Consider the following 13,810-nt stretch of genomic DNA (forward strand, 5'->3'; position numbering starts at 1 on the left):
TTTATGTCACCCATAGTTTATTATCCTCCCAGGAATTGAAATATCTTACATACCTATAGTTTTACAGTTCCCCAGGAGTGCCACATACACTAGCATCACTTCTCACTCTCTCAGATCATTTACCAAATGTAGACAAAGCGGCACCAGGGTGGCTCAGTCTCTTAAGCATGCCACTCTTCATTTCATTCAGGTCATGATCTCAGGGTAGTGACATTGAGCCCCGCCTCTAGCTCCCCACTGGGCGTGGAGCCTGATTCAAATTCTCTCTTTCTCTCTCCCTCTGCTCCCCCCTTCACTCATGCTCTCTCTCATTCTCAAATAAATAAATAGATTTTTTTTAAGTACATCAAAAACAAAATGTACTTCATCTACGGAAATGCCTGTCTCTCACCACATCTTATTTTAAAGTGGTTCTCTACTAAAAATATGTCCACTTCTTTTTCTGGGGTCCCAGTTAAATTCGTGTAACAGTGTGGATCTTTCTTATTTTCAGGATTCCATGAATATAGATTCTAACACCCCAATCTCCCTTGGAAAGAAAACAGGATGATGAATCACAATTGATAACATCTTTTAAAAGATAAAATCTTTTAAAAGATTTTATTTATTTATTTATTTATTTATTTATTTATTTATTTGACAAAGAGAGAGAGAACACAAGCAGGTGGAGCAGCAGGCAGAGGGAGAAGGAGAAGCACACTCCCCACTGAGCAAGGACCCACAACGTGGGACTTGATCCCAGGATCCCAAGATCCTGACTTGAACTGAAGGCAGATGCTTAACTGTCTGAGCCACCCAGGCACCCTGATAAAACATTTTTATATTGCTCAAAATAGAATTATATAAGAATGTTCATCCAATAAAGGTCATTCCTTTAGGGAATAAAATGAGTTAATTGGCTTTAATTCTAGATGTTCAATGAACTTAGAAATAATAAGTATGCATTCCATTGGTTGTATCCATATGAACTTGCATTTTCTTTACAAACAAACATAAAGAGAGCTAAGAATTGCACACGGTAAGCTGCTAACCAAAGGAGAGATTGTCTTCATATTTATTTTCTTTAAAATACTCTGATAATACATTATATGTTTATTTAAAATAAATGAAATCCTGTGATAAATTTCACTTCTTTGTTTCATTAAAGAACCAGATAGGATGAAGCCAAGGGAAATATGTGATGTTCCCTAGACTATTAAAAACTGATATGGGAGATGTACATTAATACTTCTTTTAAAAAAGAAATTGAAGCAGAGAGAGACAATTATCATATGGTTTCACTTATTTCTAGAGCATAACAAATATCATGGAGGACAAGGAGAGATGGAGAGGAGAAGGGAGTTGGGGGAAATTGGAGGGGGAAGTGAGCCATGAGAGACTATGGACTCTGAAAAACAATCTGAGGGTTTTGAAGGGGCAGGGGCTGGGAGGTTGGGGGAACCAGGTGGTGGGTATTAGAGAGAACATGGATTGCATGGAGCACTGGGTGTGGTGCAAAAACAATGAATACTGTTACATTGAAAAGAAATAAAATGTTGAATATAAATAAATAAATAAATAAAAATAAAGAAGAAATTGAAAGTCAAAAATATTGATTGATTTCATCAAGTCATATAATTTATTTTGTTTCTTCTTTAAAATATTTAAGGTACTGATTAATAACCAGAGCCAGTGTAGCCTTCAAGTCCTATTTCTCAAAGACTTAGAAAATTTGATAAAGTGGATTAAAGAATACTGATAGTTGTAGAAATAATCTGGAATTGATTTCTTTATACGGGAAGTAGTTAATGTGTTACAAAAGTCAACGGTTATCAGTTTCCTTTCACTGCCCATCAGGTAAAATAAAAACCGGAGATTGCAAGAACAGAGTTCAAGGAATCAAGGACTCAGCTTCCTATTATTTCCTCTTTGTCTCCCCACCATGAGGGGAAATCAACTGCCCAATCCAGTCTTGATTCTGTTTCTCCTGCTCCTTCCCAGAGATGCTTCCACTGCTTCAAAACCGTAAGCAACATTTCCAGAAAATTCTATGTCCTTCTCTATCTCATTGTGCTATCTGCCTCTTGCTATGTTTCTCTCACTTATTTTCTGATTTCCTCTGAAGTTATCGGCTGTTGAGGGGGTTGGAAAGGGCAATAAATTGTTATGGCTCATTTGGAAAGGGGCATACTCCAGTTCTAGAAAACACAGAGATGTAGGGCAGTAACATTTATGAAACATTCACCAAATAAGAATACAGCATTATACAATATTCAGTTAATAATAACATAAAATCCCCGCCAAAAGGGGGGGGGGTCATACTTTTATAATTGTCTCATGAAAAGGGCTGCTGTGTCTCGTCCACTGTGAAATGGCTCAGTGGCCCTATTTTCCCCCAGTCAGGGATCACCAGGACAGATGCATGACTTTTCACACAAGCCAGGCTTTGTGTGTCAGATCACCCAATGTGTCAACAAAGCTGTAGAGGCTGGCATTAGATCTTGGGAATATACAGATTAACAAAATGTGGGCTCTGCCTTCAATACCTCACAGTATAGAAAATAGGAGGAGACAGTGCACAGAGAAAGGAATACAGTGCAAAACCAGAAGCAAGCACTACAGGATTTTGTGAGAATGCCCACAGAGAAAACCTCCCTCCTCCTGGAAACTAAGCGATATAAGAGAAGGGGTGTCACCTAAGTGTGCCGAGAGAAAGCTGTTCTTGACCAAAGTCCTATGAAATAAATAGTATGTATCAAGATAGACAAGGACACTTCAGAAGGAGAGAGAGGCCTGGGCAAACCAGAGCATTGCAAATACGGCGCGTTTGAGTGGTTGCAAAGGATGGGCAAAGAACAGCAGGAAAGTGGTATTTTCTTCTGGGTGGACATGGTAATATATTTGGTGATTAGCCTTGCCTAGCTTGGCTTGTCTTCCAACATCAGAGAGCGTGAGAGAGAAAAGAGCTAAAATTGTTCCTGGAAAAATACTGCAAAGCAATTCAATTCCTCCTTACCTATTAACTGGTACCACTTTAGCGTCCTGAAATAAGCACATTCATGTCCTCCACATGAAACGCAAGACCATCAGTAGGTAGGTTCTTAAGGCTTTCATGATAATCAATGGGCTCATTACATTTTGTTGTTGCTAAAAAATTTTTTTTAAGTTTTTTCATCTTTATATACATATAATTGACAAATAAAATTGAAAAATATTTCAACTGTACCACCTGATGATTTCATATACACATATATGGAAGGATTTCTCTCTGGGTGAATTAACACATCCATCTCATGCATATTTACTCTACTTTTATTTTTCTAAGAACATATAAATTCTACTTCCAGCAAATTTCATTTATACAATGCAGAGTTGTCAACTATAGTCACCATGTTTTACATTATATCCTCAGACTTCATTCATCTTATTATAACTGAAAGTTTGTACCCTTTTACCAACCTTTCCATACTTCCATCAATACCCCTCCACCCCAGGCCCTGGTAGCCACCTTTCTATTCTCTGTCTCTATGAATTTGACTTTTTTTTTTTAAAAAAGATTCCATGTATAAGTGACAGCATGCAATATTATCTTTCTCTGGCACATTTCACTAATAATGATATCAAAGCCCATCATGTTGTTGCAAATGATAAGATTTCCTTTTGTTAAAGCTGAATAGTATCCCATTTCTAAATTTGAAAATGACTTCTTTTTTTAAAAAGATATTATTTATTTGAGAGAGAGAGAGAGCACAAGCAAAGGGGCAGGGCAGAGGGGAAGCGAGAAGCAGACTTTCTGCTGAACAGGGAGCCCAACGTGGGTCTTTATCTCAGGACCGCAAGACCTGACCTGAGCTGAAGGCAGACACTTAACTGAAGGCGCGAGAAGCAGACTTTCTGCTGAACAGGGAGCCCCAACGTGGGTCTTTATCTCAGGACCGCAAGACCTGACCTGAGCTGAAGGCAGACACTTAACTGAAGCCGCCACCCAGGCGCCCCTGAAAATAATTTCTATCCAAAATTCAAAATGACTCCTTGATTGTTTATCCATAGCTTATGAATAGTTCTACAAATATTGTGAGGGTGAATATCTCCACAGCACAACAGCGGCTTATCAGTGCTTAACTGGTTGGAGGTTTCTGAGTTTCTAAGGTCTTTTGGATTGGCCTTTGAAGAATACATTCCTCTACCTTCTTGACGAAATCTGGCTCTGTTCTATGATTGGTGATTCCAGAAAAGGCGATCTAGAATACTGCCACAATAATGATGTCTTTCTAACTCTCCATGATTGATCCAGATGCCTCTTCTCCACAGGCAGTATCTGGTGCTGGTCCCATCACAGCTGTATGTGGGGGTTCCCGAGAAAGCTTGTGTCATGCTTAATCACCTGAATGAGACGGTGACACTGAACATAATTCTGGAATATGGAATGCAGACCAGAAACCTCCTTGCAGACGTGGTGACAGAGAAGAACTCCTTCTACTGCAGCCCATTCACTGTCAGTAGGACTCCTTGGGATACAGAAGCCTGTTAGAGGAAGACCATATTAGCTGATGCCTTGAGTCCTGACCCCTGACAATAAAAAAACATAATGAAAACACTGAGAAGTACAAAGTGGCTTTCAAATTAGATTCGAATTAGATTCTATTTGAACATATTTTCATAATATTTACAAACAACCCCAGTGCGATAGGCAAAATATAATAGTAGTGGTAGGAAAAGTTTCATTTGCCCTTAAACTTGTGATGGAAATAAAGTTCACACCATTACCATAAAAACACTAAAAGTCATAAATCTAAGTGACTTACTTAAGATCTCACAAGTGGTCACTGATTAATGTCTTGTCCTTGTAGCCATTTATTACATGAGGAATTAAATAGTTAAATGATACTGGCTTATTACCAATGATATAACACATAGTGTTGATGTTGACCAATGGAAAATAACATTTGATAATCATTTTAATGCCATCGTATTGCTGTGGAAATGAGAGCATGTTATTTCCTTCATGCCCATGACTGTTTGAAGAACTAGTTCCTTTCATTGCAGTGACATTTTCCCTTTAAATCAACAAAGTGTTACTGTCATGTTACATTAAACCTAAGAATCAATAAACCCAGGGACATAATTTTTGATTTATTCTTCCCTCGTTCTCTGGAACTGACCAGAGAAATAAGAAAGTCATGAAGGCTGAGACATTCAGAAGTGGGTCTACACAGATTTTTAGTTCTTTTCTACCTTCCAGCTTCCGGAGTTCCCGTCTTCCTCAGGGTTGATTACTGTGGAGGTGAAGGGGCCAACCCAGCAGTTCATAAAGAGGAAGACAGTGCACATCATGAAAGTAAACAGCCTTGTCTTTGTCCAAACAGACAAACCCATCTATAAACCGGGACAAACAGGTATCAGGAACCAAATCAGCAAGGGCCACTTTATGGGGCAGGTGTGTGGTTCCCTATTACCTTATTCTATAGTCATGAAAATCCAGGCACGTCGTTATCTGTGTTATTTACCCTCGATTCCCACTGGGTAGTTTAATGGGGAAAATCTCTATGTTTCAGTGAGATTCCGCATTGTCTCTGTGGATGTTAGTTTTCGCCCTTTGAAGTCTCATTACAGTGGATGCGTTTGGGGGAAATGGGAAATAATGTCAAGCCCATTTTTTGCAGAACATGAGACCAATACAATCTCCTAAGAGTAACACTGCTGGCGAATAGTTCACCAACTGCATTGTTAAACTATTCAGTTGAAATTATCCTTTTTTTAAAAGATTTTATTTATTTATTTGACAGAGGGAGAGAGAGAGAGATCACAAGTAGGCAGAGAGGGGGCAACAGGCTCCCTGCTGAGCAGGGAGCCCGATACGGGGCTCGATCCCAGGACCCTGAGATCATGATCTGAGCTGAAGGCAGAGGCTTAACCCACTGAGCCACCCAGGCGCCCCAGTTGAAATTATCCTTTTAAAGATCCCAGTAATTTTTATTGAACAAAAGAAAGTAAGTGCGCTTGATTTCTTCCTTAGAGAAATGGAAACTTTCTCGGAGATAAATTTCATCTGCAAAATAATTTTATTTGGACATTTTTACGATAGCATAACTTTCCTCAATTGTACAATATTTCATAAAGGTAAAGTCATGACTTCTCAAGAGCTCTATGTCCCAAACTAAACATGTAAACCAAACTGAGGCACATTTCCTTGATTGGACAAGAAATAGACAGACTCACTCCTCTCATCTAGACAACATATCAATGCGGATGAAATGGCTCTCTTGTTCTGATGTCTATCCCACACTCATACTATTTTTTTTTCTTTCCAGTTCCCAGTGGTTTATATTGAGGTAGGTAATATCTTATGCATCTCAGTTGGGATGAAGACTTACTACAAGTTATGTTCCATTGCCCCTTGCCACCCGTCTCCTCCCTTCCCACTAGCACTTCACCAAAACTAAACAGATTTCTCTATCTATCTTCAATCCTTTGGAGAGTGGAAAAGATGTAAATGAAGGGGAAAAAAATCCCCTGAAGACTATACAAGTTCATGACCTTCCAATATTTCTGACCAAATTGGATATGCATAATTTCACAAAGAGATATTGCGATCTGGAATATCTCAGAGCTGGTAAACTTGCTGCCCTTTGCTCAGTGTGGAATTCCTAGAAAACTTGGCTCAGTACGTTTGGTATCAACTTCACAACCATCTCTTACCCAACTCCCAATGTGTCCTCCCTAAAAAGCTTTTCCCCTACTCAGATTATGTATTTCAGTTGTTTCTATGAACTCATAGTATTTTTATCTATAGAATCCCAAGAGGAACCGAATTTTCCAATGGCAAAGTCTCAGACTACAAGGAGGACTCAGCCAGCTGTCCTTCCCACTCTCAGTGGAGCCCACGCTGGGTGCTTATAAGGTCAAGCTTCAGAGGGAGTCAGGGGAAGAAATAGAGCACCCCTTCGAAGTGAATGAATATGGTAAGAATTCTGCCTTTCTCCAAGACATTTATGACATTACTTAAGAGTTTAGGAGTTTTGACACATAGGTATAGGCAAAAATCTAACAGATAATAGTTGGAAATTAGCAAGTTTTTTTTTTAATTTTTCCAAATATTCACTAAGAATCTTTCGTGTACTATCTTATTTAATCCTTGTATCAACCATCTGAGGCAGATACTCTATGGTCTCCATTTTACAAATGAGTACATCAATACTAGAACAGTTAGGAATTTACCGAAATTAGAGAGCCAGTTAGAGGTAAGAGAGATTTTAATAGGTCTATTACCTTATTCAAACCAAAATAGTTAACCAATGTAACATAGATCTGCATCATCTGTTGATCTGTATCTTATACCTCTATGATCTACACCTAGACTACTCTAATCAAAATGGTGAGACATTCAAGCCATCTTATTAGTTATCAGCCATGTGGATTTTTTCATGAAAATGAAGTATTTCATGCCATGGATGAAGAGACTGCTCACAAAAACATCATTCCCCAAATTCACCGGAACTGCTATGAGGATTATAGAACAGGGATATATTACAGGAACAGCGAGCCTTACACACCTGTGAGAGAGGATGGGAAAGTAAGGGTCCAGGAGGAGGAGCTAGATCATAGGAAATGAATAACTAGTTCTCCTGAACCATGGGTGAGGAGGAATAAATTAGCACCTTCCAGGGTACCTTCAGATTCCAAAGTGGACCACCAAGGGAAACCAACAGAAGAATCTATGGAACACTGGATGTATCTGTTCTTCGTATCTACCAATTCTCTATTTCTGTAATTAAGTGTCTGGTGGTGGGTCTGGGGCCTCTTTTAGTCAGCAGGACAAGAAGTTGGGAAGAACTGGACACAGAGGGAAAGAATAAGGACAAGTTGGAATTTCCTCACCTCTCTGTACCTGCCACCACATCGAACTAATCATCATGATCTTCAGAGACTAACAATGCTGCTTTCTTTCCATCTTTAAGTCTCAACCAAGTTCAAAGGGGATTTTAGGAAATGTAGTACCAGCGTATAGATAAACATGGTACAAGGACCCACGACCATAATTACATTTCTGTGGTCAGTAGAGGCCTTGCAGCTTTGTAATGTAATTGAAATCAGTTCACGTGCTTCGATGTTATAAGGTTCTGTAATAAAATCATTTGAAATACTCACAAGATATCCTGCCCACCCACATTCACCTCTTTCTTCCTTCTGTTGACAACAGTTTTGCCCAAGTTCGAGGTCCAAGTGAAAATGCCCAAGACTATCAGTTTTCTAGATGAAGAATTTACAGTATCTGCCTGTGGCATGTGAGTTACATTTTTTCATCCATTTTGATCTCCCTACTCTATGTTCATTGCAATTAATCGTTACCGGACTTCCAAGTATTTTAATTAGAGAATGACTTTCTCTCCAGGACACCTGAGCTCCAGTTAGAGAGCAGGGATGGCAGCATAAGACACTCTTACTACTACAAACAAAAGCATTTACAGAACACCTAAAATGTGCCAGAAAATGTTTTAAGTGCCTTGTGAGATGGGGGTAGTTATCCCTAATTTGCAAATAAGGAGCTATAACACATGGGGGATAGAAAACTTGTTCAAGTCAATGGAGGACTAGAATTTAACTCCAGCAGTCTGGTTCCAGACCCTCAACTCTTCACCCTACAATTGCCTCTGCAGTTAAAAAAAGAAAATCTAGTTTCATGAAACATTCTACATGCCAAACACTGTTCCAAACTGAACACAGGACATCCAGCTCAAGCTCATGCTCATGTTCATAACCTCTGTGTTATTCTGTCTCCTATGATCCCCATTTTCCTATTGCTCACAATTTCATAAACTATGGAAAATTAGGGGGGGAAACGAAGCAGACCTTCTTAAATAGATATACAGATATATAATGTAGAATTTAAAAGATGTGTCATAGTTATTTCCCTGATTGCATTTTAGTTCAATAGAATATTCTCCATTTGCACACCTCATCTCTTGCTTTTGAAAACAGTGTGGGGATCATATTTTCATCTTTCTTACCAGTTTTGATGCTTCAGATTTTTCCAACAGAAGGGAAAGCCCTTTGAGTGACACTTAAAGGTAACATTCAAACAAAGTGAGATACAGTAAGTGACTTACTGCTTTATCAGCCCTCCTAGAAATTAGCGGGGAAGAAACCTTAAAAAGGGGAGGATCAGGGTCATCGAAGCCAAAACTCATCTACCTCACAGTTTGGACCAAAGCAATAGGTCTCAAACTTAGGTGGACATCAAAATCTATGGAGGTAATTGGTTAAAATGTAGATTGCTTGACCCCATATCTAAAGATTCCAACATAAATCTGAGGAAGGATTCTGGACTCTGAATCTCAATATATACATCAGGTAATCTCAATGTAGGTGGTCCGTTAAGCATAGACTGAGAAACAATGGATGAAGTTTGGCTTCCCATCATGTCTTACTTCACTCAGCCTGCTATGACAAAATACCACAGAATGGGTAGTTTATAAACAACAGAAATTTATTCGTCTTAGTTCTAGAGGTTGAGACATCTAAGATCAAGGTGCCAGCGTGGTCACGTTCTGGTGAAGGTTCTCTCTAATTCATAGCTGGTGCCCTCTTGGCATGTTCTCTTAGGGCAGAAGGGGCCATAAAAGAACATAAAAGGAGCTTCTTTTATAAAGGGACCAATCACATTCATGAAGGCTCCAGCCTCACTATCTAAGCACCTCTTAAAGAACTCATCCCCTAAAACTATCATCCTTGGCGTTTAAGACTTCCACATATACATGTAGGGGGGATGCAAACATTCAGACCAGACCATAGCATATCCTTCCATTAGATGTAGCAGAATCAGACTAAGTCATTGTGATTCTCTTCATTTATAACAGATATATATGTAAGTAATGCTTTTGAATATTTAAATTCCCATTTCACTTCTCATTTATCCTCTTAAAATACATACGAATTAGGGAAGATTTAGAAATACCCTGTCTACATATCCTTACATTTTCCCCTAAAACAACTTGGTTCTTGTCAAAGCTGGAATTATAACCTAGATCATCTGATGGCAGGGAAAGAAGGAAATAAGATAGTCTTATAGTAAAACCTCAACTGAAAGGGAGGAAAGATCTGAGAAACACTACATTGTTAATTTCCCCTTTAGAGGTGTTTCAAAGAAGATTCAGTAAGTATTTTCTCTTGGAGTTGTAGATGTAGGTCGACTTAGATAATTAAGACCTAGTCTCAGAATAAGTGCTCCTGAAGTACAAATGGTACGTAAGGAAATATAATTGTTATATGACCGAGATGGATGTATGAGGGGATCAAATCACGTGAAAAAATATAGGAGTTGTTTATATCAAATATTCTTTTGTGTAACTGCTTTACTGTTATAGATACACATATGGAAAGCCTGTCTCTGGTCTGGTGACAATTAATGTATGCAGAAAACACTCACAATTCCATTCAACCTGCCATGGAAGACATTCACAAAGTATCTGTGAAGAATTTGGTCAATAGGTATGTGGAAACCATCCTCCCCAGACGCTAACACCAGATCTTGTTTTCTCATGGATTATAATGCAAGAAAGAATATCATACAAAAAAATATATAATATTGTATGGTGAAAACAGTACAACAGAAAGTAGTGTGGAGTAATGGAAACATTGTAAGATTGTCTGGTAATGCTTGGAGCCCACTGGAGAGTTGAGTTCATGAATTTATACTTCTATTTATTTGGTCAGTTTTGTAACTTCCTTCTGAGAGCAATCAGCATGCCAGGTGTAAAGGCATAAAATAATATGGAAGTATCCAAAGTTTGCCTTTCTCAAGCAGATAATAGAAAAAGAATGTGACTGATGTTAAGAATTTGGTTAGTGGGAGGGGGCAACTGATTGCTCAGCTGGAAGAGCCTACTACTCTTGAATGCAGGTTCATGAGTTCCAGCCCCCTGTTGGGTGAAGAGCTTACTTAAAAATTTTTTTTTTTTGGTTAGTGGAAGAATCAAATGACATGCTATGGAATCTAAACTTCATATGGAAGAATAAAAAGATAACATAAAAGTCCAGGGAGTGGCAGTGAGTGGGAACTCTAAAGGTATGGAAAAGAAAGTGACCAAAGCTTCAGAGAGGGTCGCCTGGGTGGCTCAGTCAGTTTAGCACCCAACTCCTGCTTTCAGCTTGGAGAATCATCTTGGGATGGTGGAATCGAGCCCCACTTTGGGCACCATGCTGGGTGGGGAGCCTGCATAAGATTCTCTCTCCTTCTCCTCTGCCTCTTCCCCAACCCACCATACCCCTCCTCCTAGACTCATGCGTGCTTGCCCTATTTCTCTTAAAACAAACAAACAAACAAAAAACATGCAGAGAGCAAATGAATGAAACGCTTATTTTGACAAATAAACATCAGTAAGAAAGATAAACATGAGAGAAAGTAGTTGCCAAAACTCTAATATATCAAGGACGCAGGAATTAATTTTTACTTTCAAGTGAATAAATTAAAAAATGATTAAGTAAATTATAAGTAAATATAGGTACATTAAATATGCTTAAGCTTTATTATGCAATGCATATTTTCATGTAAATAAGTAAAAAAAAATGAAAACAAATCTTTCTTAAGATGTGGTTCCCAATGTTTAGTTTGGAAATCTAATGACCGTAATGATTCATCTATTCAGAGAATATATATGTTTTTAGTAATGTCCTAGGCATAGAGAAATACAGCCAAGAAAATGTAATCCTTAGTTGAGGTGTAGATGAAGACGAAGATGATCGCAGAGGAAGTGTTGTGTCTGAGCTGTGTTTAGAAGAGCAGTAACTGTTAGGCATGATAAGAATGGAAGAAAAAGAATGTTATCACTTGGGGAACTATGTATGCAGAGAGATTTCGATGGCACATTTGGAAACCAGTTAGTTTATTTGGAAGAGACAGGATAGACTTTCAGAAGAGAAGGAGGAAGGGAAAGGTGGGCAATGAGTAACTCAACGGTTAACGAAGACATCTGATGCCATTTTTGGCTTGGGAAAGGATCAGCACCTACAAGATGGTGAGAACTTTTGTAAAATTTCCTTTGCCAATGAAAAACATTCACAGGTTGGTAAATGACTTTTTTTGACGGCAAACCAGAGGACCCAGAAACTCTCTTTCTTCCTCTTCAGGCAGACAGTGAAGGCTGTTTCACACAACTCGTGAAGACTAAAGTATTCCAGCTGAGACAGAAGGGGTATGACATGAGCATACAAGTGGAAGCCAAAGTCAAAGAAGACGGAACAGGTTCATGTGATTTTGAAATATTTATTATTTCATTAATCCACCAATATATTAAGCATTTTTCAAATGCCCATTCCATGTGAAACACTTTGTAGTTTCTGGGGACTATAAAATAACACAGTCCTTCCTGTCAGGGATCTAGAAATCTAAAAAGAAATTACTTAGAGGTATGCATATGTGTATATGTATATACGCTTATATGAATATATTTATAACCATAACAAAATTTCCATGAGCAATGGAAAAACTAAAGCCCAAATGAATATGAAAAGAGAGAATTAATTCTTCTATAGAGATAAAGAAAGTTTATAAAGTACCACATGAGCTGATTTATGTAGAATGGCTAAAATTTTGAAAGCTCGTGAGGGACTGAGAACACATGATTCACATAAAGCAAATGTGTTTGGTCTCAGAAGAATCTGAAAACATAAGTTGGAGCTAAGGTGTGTAAAAAAGTAAATCGTGTGCTACAAAGATTAGACTGTATTATGAAAAACCTTGGATATTGGCAGATAAATTCAAAGAGATGTTCTAAATAAACTGATTTTTGAAAATATAATTCCAAAAGACACAAAGAGGACAGGCTAGAGGAAGCGATTTGAAGAGGTTACAATGGGATACATCAGATTCCTGTCCTAAATTCTTTCAAAGATGACGAATCTGGGACCTGGGAAATGGAAATGCCACTCACCAAGATTAGGAGTAGATGAGAATGTGTCAAAGATAATCAATTATAATCTGGAATATCCAGATAGAAGTTGACTCATTCTGCTTTAAAAATAATTTTAAAGGAAAACCAGAGCAAAATCAAGACCAGAAATGTAAATCTGAAACAAGTCCCATTGTATCTATTTCCTCCTAAGAGTAAGTGCATTTATTCTGAAAGTGAACTCACTTAACATTGCCAAATAGGGGCCAGAGACAAACAAAGAGAGAGTCTCCAAGGACAGAAACAACTACATTGAGGACATAGTGTCAAATAAACCAGCTATAATAAAAATAGAAGTCATAGAGATGGGGGGAAACAATAAAGCTTTAGATGATGAAGCCCAAACACAGACTACACTTCACTTATGGAAAGACACTCATGGAAAGACACCAGGTGTTGGCTATACGGGAAGAGCCATACACTGACAAAAAGGGTCTTGCTGGGGAAGTAGTTTGTGATAGACATTTAAGTATATTTTGAAGCCAATGTGAAAACTCACGTTGCATGCAAAAAGTCATGGGGAGAGGGGAGGGATCTGGGAGACACAGAAACGAAAATGGAGCAAGCTCATGGAGGACATGGGAAGAACCCAAGAACATGGATGCAACAGGTAAGATACCTGTGAAACCAGAGGAACTGGGAAATTAGATATAAACTTTTGTATGAAAGTGAAGCTACTGTCAAGTCGATTGTATTTTCTAGGTGTGAAAAATTCTGGAAAGGGTAAGAAATAGAATAGAGATAGTACTTTGCTGTGATGAAGTGAGGCTGGGGTGGGTGTGAGAGGCGAGTGGAATCTAAAGAACAATTAAACTTCACTTTTTTCTTTTTCAGAGTTGGAATTAACTGGACATGGATCGTGTGAAATCACAAATACTTTAAGC

At 38.4% G+C, this 13,810-nt stretch overlaps 1 protein-coding gene across 1 annotated transcript in view; it reads left to right on the plus strand.

Annotated features, from left to right (window-relative positions):
- Window positions 1–1,840: 1,840 nt before the first annotated feature.
- LOC132020273 (pregnancy zone protein-like) overlaps window positions 1,841–13,810 on the plus strand; it is a 46,716-nt gene continuing 34,746 nt past the window's right edge. Inside the window, exons 1-5 of the mRNA XM_059404466.1 lie at window positions 1,841–2,004; window positions 4,291–4,505; window positions 5,247–5,416; window positions 6,773–6,941; window positions 7,416–7,552. Of these exons, the coding sequence (XP_059260449.1) occupies window positions 1,922–2,004; window positions 4,291–4,505; window positions 5,247–5,416; window positions 6,773–6,941; window positions 7,416–7,552 (774 nt within the window). The 5' untranslated portion in view covers window positions 1,841–1,921. The remainder of the gene's footprint in view (window positions 2,005–4,290; window positions 4,506–5,246; window positions 5,417–6,772; window positions 6,942–7,415; window positions 7,553–13,810) is intronic.

The sequence above is a fragment of the Mustela nigripes genome, chromosome 6, assembly GCF_022355385.1.
Source record: "Mustela nigripes isolate SB6536 chromosome 6, MUSNIG.SB6536, whole genome shotgun sequence".
NCBI lineage: Eukaryota > Metazoa > Chordata > Mammalia > Carnivora > Mustelidae > Mustela > Mustela nigripes.